Source organism: Acomys minous (assembly GCF_964271855.1).
Source record: "Acomys minous genome assembly, chromosome: 6".
NCBI lineage: Eukaryota > Metazoa > Chordata > Mammalia > Rodentia > Muridae > Acomys > Acomys minous.
Window position 1 is genome coordinate 72,057,694 of NC_140487.1, and position 22,234 is coordinate 72,079,927.

Consider the following 22,234-nt stretch of genomic DNA (forward strand, 5'->3'; position numbering starts at 1 on the left):
AGACACTACTAACGTCTGGAGCAGGCCACCTCCACTTAAGGATTACCCTAAGTACTGCATGAAACTTCCCATCCCTGGGACTACTAAGAACTCATTGCCCAGCATGCTGTGACGAACATTATACCCACACTGAGAATCCTTTCTCATACCATTTGTGTGACCAAATGCTAATGAATCAAGAAATTACTTTGTTCTGGAAAAAAACAAAAACAAGAGCCGGGCCTGGTGGCACATGGCATCAATCCCAGCACTCAGGGAGGTAGAGACAGGTGGACTACTATGAGTTTGAGGCCAGCCTGGTCCACAAGGAGAGTCCAGGACAGTCAAGGCTACATAGAGAAACCCTGTCTTGAACGAACAAACAATCCCCACCACATTCATAGCTGGAGGCTTCACTCTCCTTTCTCTCTCTATAGGTAAAGATACAGAAAGGGCCAAACAATTTAATGAGACCGATTCAGTTAATTATTGAACAATGCGCAGAAGAGTAGCAGAATGCAGGTTCCTTTCAGTTTTCATAGACCAAGCCTTGCCACAGAGCAAACCTCAACATCATCAAAGCAGCCTGGTAAAGACTATTCCCTTATTACCAAGGATTAGACTAGAAATTAGTGAAAGAGAAATACCTAGGAAGTCTCCTAAGCATTTAGAAATCAAGCAACACACTTCCAAAGTCACCTCAGGAAAAAATGCCAAAATATATTAAATGAACAACAAATAAAAACCCCATAGCATTAAAATACTTAATCATACATGAAAGTTTTAAACCAAGAATCCATAAAATTAAATGAAGGACCTGGGGTGTGCCTCAGTGAGAAAGCACTTGCCTTGTATGACTGTGGCCTATGCCTCACCCCTTGCACCACCACACAGGGATGGGGGAGGGTGTACAAGATGGCTCAGGAGGTAACGGGGTTTGCAGCAAAGCCTGCCGACCTGAGCCTGAGCCCCAGAGCCACACAGGGCAAAGAAAACAGCCCACGGGTTGTTCTGACTTCCACATGCAAGCACCCACACAATAAATATAAGACAAATAAATATCAGTAAAATAAAGAAGGAAATAAAATACACAAATTAAACCCAATGCAAAAGGAAGACACTAAAAGAACGAAAATCAGTTAACAGTTAAATGAAATCTAAGGAAAAAAATGTGAGTGAAGCACAGGGTTCACAGGAAAGACCGGACTGATGAACCTCTACCAGTGTGACCGGGAGGAGAGGGGCTGAAGAGATGGCTCGCTGGATTCAGTTTGGTTCCCAGCACCAGCCCCAGGGGACCAAACACCCTGTTCTGCTTCCTTAGGCACTGCACGCACATGGTGCAGACATACATGCAGGCAAGCACTCACATAAATTATTTTTTAAGGAGAGAAGATACTAATCACTGTATCAATGATTACAGAGGAGCCATGACTGCAGAGCCTAACCCAGTCCACATAGTACTTTGAACAAAATGGACATATTCAGTGGCAGATACAAATTACTAAAGCTCATTTTAAAAACCCTCAGTTACCCCCTATCTATTAAAGAAAATCTAGTATTAAACTCCTTGTTTTCCTTGCCAAGCCATTTCTGACTCTTTTTTTGTTTGTTTGTTTGTTTTTGTTTTTCGAGACAGGGTCTCTCTGTGTAGCCTTGGCTGTCCTGGACTCACTTTATAGACCAGGCTGGCCTCAAACTCACAGCGATCCGCCTGCCTCTGCCTCCCGAGTGCTGGGATTAAAGGCGTGCGCCACCACGCCTGGCTCATTTCTGACTCTTCTAACTCAACTTTCTCAACTGACTCTTCCCTCAACTTTCATCTTTTCAGATGGTCTTTATGTCTCCAGAATCAAAAACTCATATAGCTATTATTTAGAAAAAAAAACTTTAACCCTTAACCTTTCTAAAGATCCCTTTCCCCAGATGCAAATTAAAAGCATTGGCAGGGTTCTTCCTACTCCAAAACTCTGTTCTGCTCACCTTTCAAGTCTGCAGGTCTCAACTTACCAGTTCACCCTAACTATCCTAGCCCTTCGCTGAGCTGAACCCTAACTATCCTAGCCCCTCGCTGAGCTGAACCCTAACTATCCTAGCCCCTCGCTGAGCTGACCTAGCCTAAAGAAACCTACTGTCAATTACTGTGCGTCCCTTATACAAAATGACAAGGTAAAATTGAACACATCACATACATCTTCCCATATACTCTGTATGCCATCTCTAGATGACATACAATACCTAATGTAAATAATAATTATTATTCTATATTATTTAGGAAATAGTGGGGGGGCATATAGTTTTAGTACAGATGTACTTCTTAAACTTAAAGTTGGCTGATCCCAAGACTGACTTAAAGACTTAGTAATGGATAGGATATGGAACACACAGACACGGAGCCAACAATACTAACATGGCACCCACAGCACTAGGGTACCAGGAAATTAAGAGTAACCACCTACCCAGAAAGGCATTGTCATTAACCCACTCATTTCTAGAAAAGATTTCTCAGTGTTCAACCAGCTACAAAGTTTATATTATTTCACCTTCCCATGCAGACTGTACTTATAATACATCACTATCAAAGCTTAGTCTATGCTGACTTTATTAATTGCCAAACTTACAACATCATTTTACCTATTTCATAAAGCCCCTCCTACACTGTCATACTTACTTTCATTGGCATAAATGCAAGGAAGTCCGTAATGAGATTATGAGTTCTGCGGATGTAAAATTCTTCCTGATAGAAGTTTTCAGACAGCACAACAGACTCAGTGAGGAACAAGAAGACTCCATCAGCAATGGCGAGTTCTGCAATTGCTTCATCTGCTTCAGTGAACTCGGCCAGGGCTAGAAAGATTCAGAACATAAAACAGCAAACTCAGACTGAGTGGAGCTGGTGGTGCACGCCTTCAGTCTCAGTACTCAGGAGGAGTGGCCAGAGGACCTCTATGAGTTTGAGGCCAGCCTGGTCTTCATAGCAAGTTGTAGGCCAGCCAGAAATAGTTAGACCTTGTCTCAAAACACACACACACACACACACGAACACATGAATATATACACACACAAAATAATTTTACAAAAGAAAATCTAATTATCATACACCTACTTAAAGTTCAGTAATTTCATGTCAAGAAAGTACTGACTTAAAGACTTAGTAATGAATAGGAAATGTAAAATATAGCAGAAAAACAAGATTTGTAGAGAACCATAAAAAAAATCTAATCAGCTACCTACTTACTCACTGTAATTTTTTTTAATAAACTGTACAAAGAAAAGACTCCTAACAACAAAAAAATGTTTCTATAAACCCTTGGAAACAACATAATACCACCAATGAACAAGATGTTGGAAAATTATGTGACTGACAGGATACTGTTACCTGCTGAAACATGGGCTCTGTCTCGGGAGGGGTTTAAGGGTGGGCAGCAGTAGAAACCTTGCCCTAGCATATGCCAATCAGACTCTGGTTTAGATCACCCACCATTACTAGGACTAGGAAACACTGACATGGGTGGAAAGAACCAGCGTGGCTGGATCTGGAATCAGGAGACAACTCTGAGCATGGTTTTTGTGGACATTTCCAAGGAGGGTTTCTTCTTGTTGTTTTGATTTGGGTTGGATTGGGTTTTTTGGGTTTTTTTAATTTTTTTTGAGACAGAGTTTCTCTGTGGATCCTCAGCTGTCCTGGACTCACTTTGTAGACCAGGCTTCCTCAAACTCACAGCAATCCGCCTGCCTCTGCCTCTGGGTGCTGGGATTAAAGGCGTGCGCCACCACACGGGGCTTGGGTTGGGTTTTCTGAGGCAGGGTCTCAACTGTGTAGCCCTGGCTAGCCTGGAACTCACTCTAGAAACTAGGCTGCTTTACCTCAGAGACCCGCCTGCCTCTGCCTCCCGGGCCCACCTTCCAGAGAGTTTACCTGAGGAAAGACCTTGAATGCCTAACTATCATACCACAGGGTAGGGTCTTATGCACAACTTAAAGAAGAAGAAAAGAAAGCAGACTAGCAGAGGACCACACGCTCTCCCTGCTTCCTGACTGCAGGTTCACACCATCACTTCGCACTGCTCCTGCCATGACTGTATCCCCACAAACTACGAGAACCAAAATAAACACCCTTTCCACTGACCTGCATCTTATCCAATACGGACACACCACCAAACCCTACAGAAGTGACCATCTTTCCACTTCCCAGTTACAGTGAAAGGACAGCTTGTGTTTGACATGGCAAGCCAGGCTGAGCACGGTGACTCATGAATGCAGACAGGAATAGGATGCGCTGTACAATAATACAGGGTGAGCCAACTCCCCTGACTATGCTTGATTGATCCAGACAGCTCCTTTCCAACACACTACATTTAAAAGTTAAATTTTCAGTTTGATACAATGTGAAAAAAAAACTTAGGAAAAAATGAATGAAAAAGACTTTAAATAATAATAAATAATAATAATTAGTAGATTGTAGTGTTATGCATTTAAAAATTCCAGCACTGCCAGGCGTGGTGGCTCACGCCTTTAATCCCAGCACTCAGGAGGCAGAGGCAGGTAGATCTCTGACAGTTCGAGGCCAGCCTGGTCTACAAAGTGAGTTCAGGACAGTCAAGGCTACACAGAGAAACCTTGTCTCAAAAAAACAAAATTCCAGCACTGTCGAGATAAGAGTTAGGAAGATCAGAAGTTCAAGGGCACCCTCAGCTACACGGGTTGAGGCCAGCCCGGGATACATGAGACCCTGTTTAAGTAACTAGGAACATAGCTCAGTGGCACAGCCTCACCCAGCACACGTGCAGGAGGCTCTAAGTTCAATCATCAGCGCCACAAAAAAGAAACCTGTGTGACCCTGACAGCTGGAGTTTTACAGTTTTTAAACTCTTACTCTGACGGTTAAAGAATTCTGTCACCAGGTCCAAGAAAGAGAAATAACCTATGAATTCTTTCTGAGACAGCAAAAAGGTGCAATTCAGTACTACTTCACAGAGCTTGAGGTGTGTTGCTATTGTTTTTGAGACAGCCTCTCTACAGTCTTGGCCTGGACCAGGCTGGCCTTGAACTACAGAGATGCGCTTGCCTTTTGCCTCCTGAGTGCTGGGGTTAAAGTGTTAACATACGCCACTGTTCCTGGCTTACGAATTTTTATCAAGCGGAACTTGTATTTTCTCATGCTTGTATTTACACATGTTATCTCTCTGATTTAAAATCTAATCTTTGAAAATAAACGAATTTGGGGCTAGACAGTTGGCTCAGTGGTTAAGAGCCCTGGCTGTTTCTCCAGACTTAAGGTTCCATTCCCAGCATCCACAATGGTAGCTAGAAACCATTCCTAACCCCAGGGAATTCTTGGATCCTAGGAAACACACATGTGGTTTACAGATAAATATGTAGATAAAACATTCACACATAAATAAATCATCTAAAAACATTTCAAAGAAAGAAAGTAAATACACTGCTGGTTGTGGTGTCACAAGCCAGTTACCTCAAACGTTCAATACATCACCTGTTACGTCAGGTAGCTGGGATAGTCCCCTCAATGCCAGTGCCCAGGCAAGTCTAACAGTGGCCTGCAGCCCAGGAAGCTTCCACGGCTGCGAGTCCTGAAGACGAGAGTGAATTGCTGCAATATACTGTCTCTCTGTCAACAGTGGAAGGTGGTGAATCATATCTGAAAACACAAAAATAGACCACCTCACCAGAAAAAGAACAGAAACAAATTCTCACTTCTGACAGACATGAATAATATCTAAAAATCAAAAAACACTTAGCATTTTCAAAAGGAATATGACTAAGTAATATTACTTGGTATAACAAAACCCCTATTACTGTTAAGTATTATATGCACAAAAGCTGAAAAGACAACTCTAAATTCTAAGCTAACAACTTTCAATTATTTTCATTTTTTTCTTTTCTTTCTTTGTGTGTGTATGGGATTTCAAGACATGATTTCTCTTTGAAACCTTGGCTATCCTGGACTTGCTTTATGGACCAGGCTGGCCTCGAACTCAGAGATCCTCCTGAGTGCTGAGATTAAAGTGGCACCTGGCTTCAATTACTTTCATAAACAGCAAATTTTAGAAAAAAAAGAAACACTTTTTTCTGTATATAAGAATTCTAAAATATAAATATACTCTCTAAAGATAAAATGAACTATCTACTTCACACACAACACACACACAAACACAAAACTATGTTAAAGAAGAAATAAAAATTCAGTATTTTCACATTTTAAAATTGTGAAGCCAGGCGTGGTGGCACACGCCTTTAATTCCGGCACTAGGGAGAGGCCAGCCTGATCTACAAAGCAAATTCAGGACAGCCAAGGTTACACAGAGAGACCTGTCTCAAAAAATAAAAATAAATAAAATTGTGAATAAGGAACAAACAAGAAGCTACAGTAAATATAGGCATATGTGCTCACGAACACATTATCTATCCTGTAGGACAGTCATTTGAAATCTCAAAAGAAATGAACTACATAGGAACAAAAATGAGCATGGCACCACGCCGCACGCCTTTCATCCCAGCACCGAGGAGGCAGAAGCAGGCAGATCTCTGTGAGTTTGAGGCCAGCCTGACCTACAGAGTAAGTCCAGGACAGCCAAAGCTACACAGAGAAACTGTATCTCAAGACGGAAAAAAAAAAAAAGACCAAAAATCAAAAAACAAAACCAAAGGAACAACTACTACCCCTCAAGACTATGTTGCTGTTGTTGCCTCATGCATGCTAAGCAATCCCTTATTACTAAGAGCTGACCTCAATCTTAAGTGTGCGTCATACATTTAAAATGGCTCAAACATGCCTGAATTGCACAGACAGAAACAAAGAGGCAAATTTATATTTTGGAAGTTAAAATATTGTCCTTCTTGAAGTTCACTTACATTAAACGTTCACTTACATTACTTTTGAAAATAAATGTACTGGTGGTTATGGCAGCACATGCCTATAATCTCAGCACTCAGAAGGCTGGAGCAGGAAGATCAAGAGTCTGACGGCAGACCAGCAAGGTGGCTCAGGGGTGCCGGTGCTTGCTGCCAAACCTGGCATCCTAACTTTACCTCCTGAACTCATCATATGATGGAAGGAGAGAACTAATCCTGAAAGTTATCTTCTGACACAATGGCGCACGCGCGCGCACACACACACACACACACAGAAATAAATAAATGTAATTAAAAAAAAAAAAAAGGTTTGAGGCCAACCTGGACCACACAGTGAGAAAAAAAGAAGCATTAGAAGGTATAAATATAGCCAGGCAGTGGTGGCACATGCCTTTAATCCCAGCACTTGGGAGGCAGAGGCAAGTGGATCTCTGTGAATTTGAGGCCAACCTGTTCTACAAAATGAGTCCAGCACAGGCAAGGGTACATAAAGAAACCCTGTCTCAAAAACACAACAAAAACAAACAAACAAACAAAAAGATATAAATATAATATTCAATACCATCTCGTTCCTCTGAGCTTTGTTCTATAAAGCTGGTATCAAAACAGTACAAGAGAGCCATAAGGAGAGCCAGATTCACTGCATCCAGAGAGCCGTTAGCCTCAACCGTCACTCTTTCCAAATGTCCAATAAGGAGGAGGGTGTCATCTTTGCTTAATGGTGACTGGCAGGCCCAGGCAAAAAGACTTTCTGCCAGGGACTGCCTGCACTCCTTGATGAGATCAGAAACCTACAAGTAAAAACATGACACTGACATAAATTATAACAAGGTCTGGAATTACAAAATATACAATATCTTCCAAAAAGCTAATAAAATAAATTAATCTAAACCCACAAGTGATCCTAAAATTGCTGGCATTCTGAACAAATTTTAGGGTTTAGTCCTCTCCTTTCAATTCCAAAATAAACCATAATGACCAATTGCTTGAACAACTCATTTCAGGAAGAACAAGATATGTAATAAACAGAGACAGAGGAGCCAGGTGTGATGGCGCACACCTTTAATCCCAGCACTCCAGAGGCAGAGGCAGGTGGATCCCTTTGAGTTCAAGGTCATCCTGGTCTATATAGTAAGTTCAAGATAGCCAGGGATACACACAGAGAAACCTGTCTCAAAAAACCAAAAACAAAAAACAAAAACAGTGACACAGAAAATGCAACAACTGCAAGCCAATTGCACAAACAGAGCAGTCTTTTGACATTTGAGATGCAGTATTTCCACAGGGGTGGTTGCTCATGCTTTTAGTCCCTGAAGAAAGTAGATCTCTGAGTTGGAGGCTAGCCTGATCTACATAGCAAGTTCCAGTCAACTACTACATAGGTAGCAATGATGATGAAATGCAGTATTTTCATCTGCCTAAATGAAATGAATGTTGTGACTTCTGTTCCACATTTAACAAAGACACCCATGAATTCATCTTATAGAGAACTCTTGCCTCTTTTCGGTGTTTCTCGCTGCCCAAACCTCTCTCTCTCTGTAGTTTTTCAAACTCATTATTCACATCAATCTGTGACACCAAAGTAAGAATTTTGTAAGTCAACCCTTGCTCCATCAGTTCATCTGTAAAGCGTGTTGTCATGGAAACCAGCTCTGGACTGCAATGAAAAGAAATAAACATAAAGCTATAGTGAACAAAAGTGCTGTTTTGACAGCGGCCTATTACTGCAGACACCAGGATGAATGACAATCTTGTTCTTTTTACCCTTTCAAAATCTCCGGGTTAAATAAACCTCTAAGTGGTTTTTCACTTGCAAACAAGGCACGTTGAAACTAACCCATCACTCTAACCCACACACAGAGTAGTGTGGCACATTACTGACCTGAGATCAGTTTACTGAAGCTGTATACACTGAGGGAAAACTGTTATTTTCCAAATTCAAATTCAAGTAATTTTACATTAACCCCTCAAGTCCCAAAAGGCAGACCTTAGTTCTAGCGTCCACGTCTTCCCTCGTCTAGACTGTATCAGGGTTTTGAGAGAGTTTGCAATGCTCCGCTTTCCATCCCAGTATAAAAGGACAGCTACCAGTCCTCTGGTAAGGCCAGGGAAATGTGGCTGCTGATGCTCTCCTAGAAAAGAAATTGATCATTTAGTAATAAAGCTCAAATGTGTCTGCAATGTATGACAAAATGTATTCAAATAAGCACAGAGTCTCACAGTTGCGGGATACCTACTCCCTGCATCATTCCCCACACAGGAGGCTGACAGGGCCACCCGCCATATGTCGGGATGAGCCCTCCATAACAAGAAACCCAGCCAGGCCTGGTGGCGTACTCAGAAGGCAGAGGCAGCTGGATCCCTGAGTTCCAGGACAGTCAGGGCTATACAGAGAAACTCTGTCTCAAGAAAAAAGCAAAACAATAACAAAACGAACAAAGAAGAAATCTGTCACTTTCCAAACTCAATTTCTCTTTCCTCTCTACTTTCCTATGTTGGCCCACTTTATCTCCACTCATATGAACTCCTGCAAATGTTTGCAAGTTTCCTCCTTTCAAGCTCACTCTCTTCTAATCTGCAGTGCCTCCTGTCAAATCATTTCTACATCCTTCTTAGCCCACCATCTGTGGCCGGGCGTGGTGGTGCACCTCTTTAATCCCAGAACTCAGGAGGCAGAGGCAGGTGGATCACTGTAAGTTTGAGGCCAGCCTAGTCTACAAAACGAGTCCAGGACAGCCAAGGCTACACAGAGAGACCTTGCCTCAAAAAGCCAAAAAAAAACCAACCAAACAAAAAACACACCACCTGTGTTCCTTTACACTAAGTAGGCTTTATTCATCTTCGTGTTACAGTAGTATTCCCACAGCATCGAAAACACTCTAGAACATGTTTGTTAAAGCAAAGCATCAGGCTGGGCACACGGCTCACTTGTGTAGTGCTCGTCTATCAAGCACAGGGCCCTGGTTCTATCTCCAGCACTGCCAGAAAAAAGCTCCACTTTCTGAACTAAATGTAAAATTCAAGCATGTCCACTTGGCATCCCCTCACACAAGAGAAAGCTACCTTCCTCATGCTCCATCACTAATTTTCTTTGGTTCGTAGTTACATGATATATTTAAAGAAACTAAACTACTGTTAAAGTAAGATGTCTGTATTTTCTTCATGTGACTCCTTTGTGGTCATTAATGAACTCATTGTTTTATAGAAATACTAATCTTTATAGAACAGCCACAAATTAATTTCTAAGTTATTTGGACTTACATATGTTTATGTTAAATCCTCCAGTAATACCTTACTGCTGCAATGAGAATAAAATCTAAACACCTGTGCTTTCCTCCCCTCTCCCCTTATTCGCCATGCCCCAGTCCCAGAAGTCTTTTTTCCCTATAAACATGCATTTACAGACCTGAAGAGCATGCTGCTTGTGCATCCATCGGTCAGCCTTCTCCAGGAAGTCTGGGCGGCGGCATCTACACCTGATTCAGGTCTCGGTCAAAGTCCTCACCTCGGAGTGGCCTTGACTAATAAGTCCACTAATCAGAACTACCTTAATCAGCCCTGAAGTCTCTCCATCCTGATTCTCAGTTAGTTTTCTTCCTACTATTAATTATTATTACCATTATCTAATGTTTCACCTAGTCATTCATCATTCAAATAGCTCACTCCACATCCACCTCAAAAGAACCGGAGACCTTGCCTTGAGCCATGCAATTCTAGAGAGGTAGCTGCATCTTTGCTAGTAAATTACTCTGTCAGGGCCTGCCTTAAGGTAGTTCATCAACAACTAGGACCACTAAGCTTGCCTTTAATATAAAATAAATTAAGTATTTTGAATCGTCCTGTCAAATAAATGACATCTTTAAAAACACTCTGTTATGGGGCTAGACAGATGGCTCAGCAGTTAGGAGCACTTCCCAGTGCTCACAAAGCGGCTCACGACCACCTGTAATCCTAGTCCAGGGTATTCATTGCCCTCTTTTCTGACCTCCCACAGCGCCTGAATGAATATGATACACATATGCACAAAATAAATAAATAAACATTTTAAACCCATTTGTTACCCAAGTAAGAAAAATTCTAAGTTAGGGGTTTCTACCTCCTGATTCTGCAGGACGTACTTACCAGCAAGGAGAAGCTCAACAGCCGACAATTCCCCAATATCAAAAAGGTCGCTGATGATGAAAGCTTCTTTAATGAGCTGCTCTGGGAGAAGCCTGGTTCCCTGCTGCCCCTGGATGGCAACGCCCTCCGTACTGGCTTTCTGAACCTTCTCATGCTGTTGAACATTTTTTGGCTGGAATGATAAAATTATAATCAAGTAATGAAAACAGTATATTGGAGGCAAGGTCCAAAAGTGCTCCTAGAAGAAGTCACGCATGATAACGCAGCCCGGCTTGCCTGGGCAGCGCATGCCTCTAATCCTAACCCTTGGAGGGCAGGCAAGCCGAATCCAGGCCAGCCTGCGTGAAGGCACAACACACTCAAGTGCTTCTTATCTGGTAATCTAGATCTGGAGGATCCGAGGCAACGCCTGGCACCACCTTCAGCTTTTTAATCCAGTACTACCTTCTTAAACCTTTCCGCTGAACTCTATAAAACCTGGAGGAAATACAAACAATAGTATTCTGTTCTCCACATAGCTAAGTAACTGTTCAAGTTACATACCAATAATTCAAACGGACATATAAACTGTACTAAGTAACAGGTATTACTTGTATAACAACAGTACTTCTTTGTAGAGTTATTCATAGATTAATACCATATGATTTTATGTCCTATAAAATTCTTTGTGTGTGTGTGTGTGTGTGTGTGTGTGTGTGTATGTGTATGTTAGTAGGATACAACCCACAAACGGACACATACTGGGAAAGTACTCTACCACTAAGCTAGCTCATTAACCCCCTAAAGACTCCTTGATTCGATTATTTAACACAGAGAAGTCTCTGATATGTAACAATCTTGTCAAAGTTTAGACTGTGAAGAAGAACACGTGGACCATTTAGTCCAACTCCTGTACTCGACAGAATGGCCCTGAGGTAAGCTAACTTGTCTGAGATCATACAACCCTCTGCAGAAGAGCCAAGACTGGAAACTCAGCTCATCTGGCTTCCTAGCTCCAAGCCAGAGGTCCTTCTATTAAGGAAAATACAAGAAAGAGCAGGCCCACATGCCAGCTACTCAGGATCATAGGTTCAAGGCCAGCCTGAGGAAGTTGGCAAGACTATTTCAAAAATAAAAATATTTGTAAAAATAAGGTACAAAAAAGCTGGTAACACAATTCACTAGTAGAGTGCTTGCATAGATGCACAAGGGCATAAGATTTAATATCTAGAAACACACGCACACAAGGTTAAAACAAACAAACAAACAAACAAAAAAACTAAAAAGCAAAATGCCAAACTGGTAAGATGACTCAGTATATTAAGGCACTTGGTGCCAAGACCTGAGTTTAATACCTGGAACCCAGAGAGTGAAAAAACAAACAGACCAGACCCCAAAAGTTGTCCTTTGACCTTACTCATACAGTGTGCATGGCACATACAATAAACATTTAAAAAATAAAAGCAATAAGCTATTGCTTATAACATAATACTAGAAATCTTAGATGATCAATACCAGTACATTAAAAAAGAAAAACAAAAACAAAAAACAAAAAAAGAACCCTGCCAGACAGACTGTGCATGCCTATAGTCCCGCACCCCGGAGGCAGGAAGACAAAAGCCAGCCTGAGCTACTTAGAGTTCCAGGCCAGCCTTAGATTCAGAGATGAGTGAGAGGCTACCTCAAAAACAAACAAAGCAAGCCTGAAACACAGAAAACTGCCCCAGAGCAAGGGAAGGCATTTCCACACTCCACTGTAGTCCCTTCCTACTTGCGAAAGCTTCAAAATACAGTGACTAATGGTCTGCAAGAAACAGTTCAGCTAACACGATTATTACACTACACTGCAGAGACGGAAAATGCAGAAGTGTATGTGGAAGTAAGTGATCAATGAAGGTTATGTGTGCTATTAATTATAGGCCAGAAATTAGAGGACAACCAGCACTTGTGAGACACACTGCACTTCCTAAATCGTCTTCACACACAATGTGTAGCACTCAGCTGGAGATAATCTCAAGAGTGAGTTCTATGAAAAATAAAAAGACAATGCAATGTTTGGGGAGGGGCATTTTTTTTTTTAAAGCTTGAATTACTAGCACAGTTCAAGTCACGTGTTTGCACACTGAGAATTCACTTGTCCTTATTCTTTGAAAGAAACACAAAGCAGGTTGGAGAAATGGCTCAGCATACAAGTCTCCTGCCACCCTGCCTGAGAGCCCAGGTTTGAGCCCTGGGCCCCACAGTGGAAGGAGAGAACTCATTCCTGCAAGCTGTCTTTTTACCTCCGCATGTGTACCATGGCATGCTCACGCCCCCACCCCAGAAAGAGAGAGAGAGAGAAAGAGAGAGAGAGAGAGAGAGAGAGAGAGAGAGAGAGAATATCGCCACTCTCCAGATTTAAAATAAAAGAAGAAAAAGCCAATCTAAGAACAAAGAAGAAAATTCCCTACTGGGTTTTTGAACAGTGAGATGAAGTCAGGCTTATGTTTCTTCAAAATCATGTCAAGAAGGTGGACAGCTTCGGGTTGTCTTCTCCACAGAGCATTTCCGACCGTCTGCCAAATGTCTTTGTAGGGTCCCCATAGGCTGGCAGCTTAAAGAAAAAATAAGACCAGCGTGAGATAATACATGTCATCCACAGATTAGCCATACTCACATCTACTTTTTACAATTACCAAAGGAAACACTACTGTCTATTTTTAACATAAAAAGTTAGATACACCAGCCAAAAACATAACAATACAGTTTATTAGATTTATTTGGCAACAATATAAACTTGCTCTAACAACATGAAAAGCAAACAAACCCAAACTAAAGTGAACAGTCAGCTGCACTTGGTTTTACCGCTTCATAACCTAAGTGAGCTACCGTGAAAGAAATTCCTCTAGTTTCCCTTTATTTATATAAACCAGGAAAGCAGGATGGCACACATCTTTAACCCTAGCCCTTGGCGTGCACAAGCAGGCAGAGCTCTATAAATTCAAGGCCAACCTAGTATATGTAGCTAGTTCCCAGCCAGCGAAGACTACATAGTAAGGCCTCAAAAACAAAGACAACTAATGGACTGATGAGCTGGCTCCGTGCTTACAGCATGCGATGCTTTTGCAGAGGAGTTTGGTTCCCAGCACCCACAGGCTGGCTCACAACCATCTTTAGTCCTCTTCTCACCTCTGAGGGCTCCTGCATGCATGTGGTATACAGTCATATATTCACACACATGCACACACACACATAATTAAACTAAAAATTCATCTACTACAGAGTCCACGTCTGGTTTCCAGCATCCATTTCGGGCAGTTCACAAACACATGTGGCTCCAGCTCCAGTGACTCTAATGCCTTCTGGACTCAGCAGGCATCTGTGCTGTGTGCGCGTGCACACGTGTGTGTGTGTGTGTGTGTGTGTGTGTGTGTGTGTGTGTGTGTACATACAATATAAAACATCTGCTAAACTTGGTGAACTAGAAGGACTTGGAACTAGAGCTGTTTAGGAGGCTAGCGCAGACTAAATGCTTGGGATACTAGGAGGTATGGAGAGGGAGCCAGGGAGTGCATACTGACAACCTCCTACAAGGTTTGGCAGAGAAGAGGACAAGAAAATGGTAAATAGGCTGACCATGAGATCAAGGCAAAGACAGGTTACTAGAGAAAACAGAGCAAGAGAGGAAACCACACAAAACAGAGGAGTAGCAGAGGACAGGCATGAAGGGCGGGATTTACCTGGCAAGATCACAACAGGAAGTGGAGGTACAGAGGAATCTAGACTTTGAGGCATAAGGGTGAAAAGGTAGCTGCTGGCCTGTACTTTCCCTAAGTCCATTGGAAGTTAAAGGGTTGAGAGGTGGAAAAGGTTTGCAGCAGTCAGCTCACTGAATACGGCAGGGGTGAGCAGACTGCCTAGCAACGCTGGTGGCTGCTTACAGCAGGCTTACGAGTGTATCTACTTGGTGGCATTGACAGGTCACAACAGTGTGCGACATGCAGTTAAACCCAAGCACAGGTCTAAGAAGTCTACAACCAACCTTCTCTCCCTCCACACGACTTCTGGTGTTTAAGTTTTTGTTGCATTACAGAAATAATAGTAAACATGATAAAGGACAGCAGCTTAGCTATTCCTATGAACAATAGCAATTAAGTGTTATTCGCACAGTTATTACAACATAGTGTTACTTTTTCAACCTTGCAAAAACGAAATGCTAAGGCAGGCCTGGAGGCCTGTGCCTGTAAGCAGTAACGCCACAGCACAAGGATCACTCGGGGAGGACCATCATGCTCTGAGGCTATTCTGGGCTACCCAGTCAGCTCCAGGCCAGCCTCGGCTACATCATGAGACTGCCCTCTCTCACACAAACATCCCTTTTTTTTTTTTTTTACACCTGACCTGAAACTTTATACTTATTAAACCACCACGATCTCTCACTTTCCTAGCCCTCGGCAGTCACCATTCTAATTCTACAGGGTTTTTCAGTTTAGCTACACTTGCTAAGTGTGTTTGTGTGTGCTGAGTGTTATGTGGCACAGTCCACTTAATTGCCTCAAAGGTCATACATGTATCATGTGACAGGATTTCCTCCTTTTTTTTTTTAAAGATTTATTTATTTATTATGTGTACCGTGTTTTGCCTACATGTACAACTGCAGGCCAGAAGAGGGCACCAGATCTCATAGATGGTTGTGAGCCACCATGTGGTTGCTGGGAATTGAACTCAGGACCTTTGGAAGAACAGACTCCTGGCTTTTTTTAATGTTTTCTTTTAGACAGGAGGTAATAGCACACTCCTTTAATTCTAACACTCAGGAGGCAGAGGCAGACGGATCTCTGAGTTCGAGACCAGCCTGTTCTACAGATGTGAGTTGCGGATCGGGTAGGGCTACACAGAGAAACCCTGTCTCAAAAATAAAAAGTAAAAAAGAAAGAAAAAAAAAGCTTTCTTTTCTTGTCAATTAAAGCTCTCTTGTACAATGATAATTCCTGTTTCAGTGGTTTGTCTAATGGTAACTCAGGATATTATGTACTAAAAAAAGTATGTAACAACTATAACAAGGAAGCCTTGCTTTTGAAAAATGATATCAGTACACTTATTTATCTACTATGGGGGATAAGCATGATGTGATGTCGTAAAATCAATTAAGTTGTGCTTAAAACCACTAAACTGTTTCACTTCTGGGGAAACTGCTTAAAACTGGAAGTCTCTGCTTCCAAATTAAATCTGAGATATTTAATTGCACCACACCATAGGGTATAAAGGGATTACATGCGATAAAGCAAGCCTAACCCTTGTCCCAGTGCTGGGCCATAACATGCTGTCAATAAACAGAAACGTTCATTCCTACAGAACAATTTACCATACCATTTCTGAGACCGTTTAAAGTGCAAAACTCCTATTTCGGTAATTTTCAAAAATATTAGTAACGTGGCAAGAGCCAGTATTAAAGCAAGCAGCTTAAAAAACAAAACAGTCTTCCTGAGACTTGTCCGTAAATATTTTCTATGTTACCTCTTAATTGTATTCGCGAATCAAGTGTCTACGTCTCTTTTCAGGAGTACAAAATGTTTGACATCTATATCCTCCCTGATAAACTATGACAAGTCAAAAATCCATCCACTTTCTCAAGCATCTCTGGGGGTTCCAATCAATCACCAGAAGACGGCCCACCCCCCAACTTTCTCATAGCCCCGGGGGACCACCTAGCCCAGCACCTGCCCCCCAGCTTACCTCACTCGGCCCTTGCCCTACGACCCGCCCACAACCTGCATGGAGAGGGGGTTCCTTCCAGCCGCGGCCTCACTGCCCGAGACTGGAGCCATACCCCGGCGAAAGAGGGACCGCGAACACCTGATGGACAACGGTTTGGGGGGACGGGGGGACGGGGGAAGCAGGCTCGGGACCGCGCGCCCCGGTGCCCAAGACCCGCCGCTCCGCCTCCGCCTCAAACGCCCATCTCCCGGGCAAGGCTGCAGCAGCCAGCCGCGCCGCGCGCCATTCAAACTGAGGCGGCGCGGGCCTGCGGGGCAGAACGCGGCGACAGCTGGCGGCGCGCACGTCCCGGCGCCCGCCCCGCCAAAGGGCCGATGGCGCCAGCGCTCCCCTCACACCGGCCCCGCCCTGCCCCGTGGGTCCCCCGTGGGTCCCCGCCTCGGCCCCGCCGCGCTTACCCGAATTTACCGCCAACAGGGCCGCCATCTTGGAGGAGGACTGCGGGAGCCCTCCTACCGCGGGGGAGGACCCCGGGCCCGGGAGGCCTGCCCGCGGCGACGCCTGAACAGAAAGGCGCCCCTAGTCCCCGTGAGAGCAGCATGGGAGGCTCGAGCAGGTGTACACAAGACTCCCGACCATGATCTGCCCCACGGTCATCGATTCCCACTAAGACGATTCCCGTTCAAATAAGGTTAGGGCAGCCCGTTCGGAGACTAATCGTGCAGTGCATCCTGGGAACTGTAGTTTATTTCTAGTGAGCCTTGAAGTTGAATAGTATGATGACCATACTTAAGAGGAATAGAAAAAAGATCTCATTTCCCTCATTTCAAGTTAAATTTCATTTGAATATTCCCCTTCCCTTGAGGGAATAGAGCGAAGTGAGTCTAAGTGATTACGGCATTTCTATTTACTAATTATACTCTGTAGACATAGTCACTTGTTTGTTTGTTTGTTTGTTTGTTTGTTTTTCAAGACAGGGTTTCTCTGTGTAGCTTTGGCTGGCCTGGACTCGCTTTGTAGACCAGGCTGGCCTCGAACTCACAGAGATCCGCCTGGCTCTGCCTCCTGAGTGCTGGGATTAAAGGCATGCGCCACCACGCCCAGCTTACATTTTCAAACATATACAAAATTTGAATACTAGCTGCCTGACTCGAAAAGTGTCGTTCATTTGCTTCCTCGCCCACAACAGATTATTTTAAAGCAACTTCCAGACATAATTTTCATAAAACATAATGTTTTTCTACCTAAGCAACCAAAATTACTAAGTTCACTTATTAAAATTAAATTTGCTAATTTATTTGTTTCCCAAGTGTTATTTTTACAGTATGGAGGATTGAACCTAGGGCCTGGCTCATATTAATCAATTACTTTATCATAGAGCTATAACGGAAGCCTTTGAAATTTTTTATGGTCTTATAAGTATGGTGTGGGGCCGGGGGTTCTGGCAAAGGCTTTTAATGCCAGCATTTGGGAGGCAGAAGCAGACAGGTCCCTGAGAGTTTGAGGCCAGCCTGATCTATGAGCAAATTCTAGGATAGCCAGAGATACATAGTGAGACCCTGTCTCAAAAGAACAACAAAATAAATAAACAAACCTAGGGTTTTGCCTTCATGTATCTCTACCTGGAGTTCCAGATGGTTGCGAGAAACAACCTAGACAGATGAGAGGGAACAGCTTCTTCTGTGGCATACTGAATCACTGTTAAGCATTATTCAATACTATCAAGTTACTTTTTTAAACGCTCAATGATAATTGTATTAATGTTAAAGAGAAAAGCATTGTACAGGTTCAGTGAAAGTCCCAGCAGGCACCAGGAGAGGCAGAGAAAAGGTCATGCCTTTTAAGTTAGGCATGGAATAGAAACAGACATCTTACTAAGAAAGAAAAAGCAGAGCTGGAGAGATGATTTAGACTTCCAGAGGTCCTGAATTCAATTTCCAGCAATCATGAGATCTGGTGCCCTCTTCTGGTGTGCAGGCATATATGCAGGCAGGAGACTGTATACATATTTATAAATAAGAAAAATCTTTGAATTAAAAAAGGAAAATGGCCGGGCGTGGTAGCGCACGCCTTTAATCCCAGCACTCGGGAGGCAGAGGCAGGCGGATCGCTGTGAGTTTGAGGCCAGCCTGGTCTACAAAGCGAGTCCAGGACAGCCAAGGCTACACAGAGAAACCCTGTCTCAAAAAACCAAAAAAAATTTAAAAAATAAAAAAGGAAAATGAAAAGCACCCCAAGTGGACTAGTGAGCTAGGAAAAGAGCCTAAAAAGCCTACTAAGTAATGTCTGTTAAAATAATTTGTATCTGTTCAGCCTAGTAAGCCAATAACTGACACAGTCTGAAACATACTTTAAAGCTGTTAGCACTATGCGTCAGGCAGAATCTAAACTGATTCTAATCTACTCGTAAATTAAAACAAAATACTTTAAACCTCATAACATACATATATCCCAAACACTTAACAATCTGATCCTCAGGCTGCTTCTTCACCTCCATCCCACCCCTCCTGTCAACTGTCAACTGTCCTTTTCCCTCCCAACGCCAAACCTTGGCTTCACCCCCTCTCCAGGAAGTCCTGCCTTACACTGCCAGCCCTTCTGCCCAGCTGATTGGCTAAACAGCGCTTTGTTGACAGTTCTTACATCAGTTCAAGACATTCCTCCACAATTCCCCCTTTTTAGTCTAATTAAAAAAAACCTTTCCCCTATTCATTTATATCATTACATAAACATACAATATACACACAAAATAATCACAAAACAATCATTATATTCATGTTATACTCATAATGTTTTTCTGTCTTCAAGCCCATCAGAGACTTGAGAAGGAATAAAATTAATTAGCGGAGTAAATAGGAAGTGCAGGTTAGCAGCTTCCAAAATAAAAAATTACAGAAACACCTTGCTGCCTGAACAGTTACCTAAAGCTTTCTAACACGTAGGAACATCATCTTCAGCCTTCTAGTCCAGTATATCTGACAGACATATTTGTGAAGCAGAGACTATTGAGGACTTGCTTACCCTGTCTTGGCAGAATATGGCCGTCAACTCTACCCACATCCAAGCTTTCCCATTTCAGGAAGAATTCTGTCTGTGGTAGAAAACAAGGACATTTTCTGCCCAGTGGCTTGTTTGCTACACCTGAAGCCACCTCCATAAGGAGGTTCCTCGATGCTCATTACCTTCTTTGAGGCAGGCTGGGTGTTGCCAGGAGTCAACCTGTCTCATTTTAAAGAATCTTCAAAACAAATAAAATTTCTTTAAATGCCATATTCTGTAGGTCTCTGAGGTTTTTGAAGACTTTATCTAAATATTTTACCTTATCTGCCTATTGAACCTAGGATGTATATTCTTGTGATAAAATTGAATAGTACAATGAAATAAAAATAAACTTATTTTACATCAATATATAATATTATATACCAATGAATTAAAAATAGCCTTGTGAGTGACTATTAAGGCCTTAAGTTGAAGAGTAGATTCAATAATCTACCTGTGGTCTTATCATCCGTGTATATTTCTGTATTCTCAAAGAAAAATTCATGATTCCAACCTCATTCTCTCTCTGAATAAGATCAATAATAACATAACCAATTCCCAATGAAAATAAACATCCATAACCCAAAATCTTACCCAACCTCCCTTTAAGGGAAATGGGACAGCATTCTCTTTTTAAGGCTTCTTCAGGCTGATTTGGGATGAATAATACCTATGCAGGAGCCCAAATAAAACTAGGAAGATGGTTAAACAAGCTACAGATAGCATTTGTGCTCCAGTCTCTAAATGTTGAAAAATGCAAGCTTAATAAAAGTCCGATATATCCTGGACCAATTGGAATCAGGAGCTTTCTTCCAAGCTGTCCTGGGAGATGTTCTGTTCTGAAGACAACAGCAACCGAAGCACTTGTGGATGGAACATGAGGAACGCAGCATGTCAGCGTATCAGCATGCTGGAGGATGAATCCTGTCAGGTCTGATCCAGCATCAGTGCCTGGTACTTTTACTCTGAAAATATATAATTTCTCACAAGCATTATACAGTTGTAAAACTATAAATGCATGAGGTATGCAGGATGCACAGAACAATCAAGGCTAGTTCTGTAGTTTGAATTCATGCACGTATAGACTGACTTAAGTTAGCAGTCTCCTTTTCATCCAGGTCTGTTTCATTTTGACCTCTTTCAAAGAGGAAGTATAATATTACCATTACCAAAGAACATACAATCATTATTTAATTGAAATCAAAACAAGATTGTATAGTTCTAAATGTCCTTCTCTAGGCTCTGATGTATAGGTTAGGAACTACCTGTTTCCCGAGAAAATGTATCCCGTTTTAGAGACAAGCCGGTTGCCCTGAGCAAAAGAAAAGGCATTAAGGTTATCCTATTAAGTATATGAATTTTAGCTTTTGAGTTTTTGGGACCTAACTAGGCTGACGTGTACTTTGTCACCTGCAAGTCCTCGGTGTCTTTTTGCATCTGGTGTGACCTCCACCTGTCCCCAGTGAAAGTAGCTCACATTTAGAGGGAAAAGCCAACTGCCAGAGCAGTGACACCTCAACTCAGCACAAAGGCTTTTCCATGTGAGAGGCATGCTCTTTGCATGTCTGTTAAGGAAAAGTGTGTAGATTTAAATCCTAGGCTGTTTTTGCAAGTAACTTATCAGCAGGGAGTTCACACCCTAGGAGACCAGGCTGGTCTAGAACTCACAGGGATCCACCTGTCTTTTTCTCCACTGTGTTAAGACTAAGGGTGTGTGCCACCACTACCACCCTGCACAAATATTTCCTCTCAATTCTAGTAAAAACCTACAAAAATCTCAAGTAATATTCAAGAGTTTTTGAAAAAATTCTAAGTATTAAGTCAGTTGTGCCAATTTAGGCCTTGGTAGGGAAAGCCCTGTTCACCATTCTTTTCAATTTAGTTATTGCTAACTCCCTTAGGTGGACCCTTTCCAGAGAGAGCTGACAAATATCTTGCAGCTAGTAAGTTCTGAATTTCAGCTGCTACCAACTCTATGGAAAAGAGTTTGGTATCTTCTTTCTTTCTCATTATTGGTAACTTAGCCTGGCATCTCTCAGCTTTCTGCCTTTCTCCCTGAACAGCAACAGCCAAGAAAAGGCCAAAAAGTATCCAGGAGCCTTCAGCCATTGTGAGTTGGAGAGGAGCCAAAACACTAATCGTGGCACAATCCTTTACGCAAATAAGAAACTATAATCTGTACAAATCCTCTGATGAGCCAACATCAGGAAGAGTGCTCCTCCTATAGTCTGGGTGAAAATGGCTACATCGTCAGGTGATTGTAAGCTTTCCAACATAAGGGGGGCCGCCATACAGGCAGCCTGGCCAGTTGCTAGTAAAAGAACTGTTTGGCTTAGAACCCTCCATTGAAGGCTTCCAAGTATGAGTGAAGAACTGTCAAGCAGTCCACTCTTGACAGTACTAATCATTTGCATAAACCATTACAAAGATTTTTACAGTAGACTTAATGAAAGATCAAGACAGAACTAACAATTATAACAGGATTTAGACTTAAACGTGGAGGAATGTCTTGAGTGGATGTAAGAACTGTCAATAAAGCACTGTT

General features: G+C 42.4%; 1 protein-coding gene across 5 annotated transcripts in view; it reads right to left on the reverse strand.

Annotated features, from left to right (window-relative positions):
- The window catches only part of NUP205 (nucleoporin 205), a 68,373-nt gene extending 51,073 nt beyond the window's left edge, over positions 1 to 17,300 (reverse strand). The window contains exons 1-8 of one of the 5 annotated variants that reach the window (XM_084787622.1): positions 17,109 to 17,298; positions 13,404 to 13,546; positions 10,975 to 11,146; positions 8,840 to 8,984; positions 8,350 to 8,509; positions 7,415 to 7,643; positions 5,474 to 5,638; positions 2,651 to 2,826 (exon numbers count right to left, since the gene is read on the reverse strand). In XM_084787622.1, the coding sequence (XP_084643748.1) occupies positions 2,651 to 2,826; positions 5,474 to 5,638; positions 7,415 to 7,643; positions 8,350 to 8,509; positions 8,840 to 8,984; positions 10,975 to 11,146; positions 13,404 to 13,546; positions 17,109 to 17,136 (1,218 nt within the window). In that variant the 5' untranslated portion in view covers positions 17,137 to 17,298. Of the gene's footprint in view, positions 1 to 2,650; positions 2,827 to 5,473; positions 5,639 to 7,414; positions 7,644 to 8,349; positions 8,510 to 8,839; positions 8,985 to 10,974; positions 11,147 to 13,403; positions 13,547 to 16,668; positions 16,908 to 17,108 lie in introns of those variants that run through there. The other 4 variants (XM_084787623.1, XM_084787625.1, XM_084787624.1 and 1 more) reach the window with 4 other exon arrangements.
- Positions 17,301 to 22,234: the final 4,934 nt, after the last annotated feature.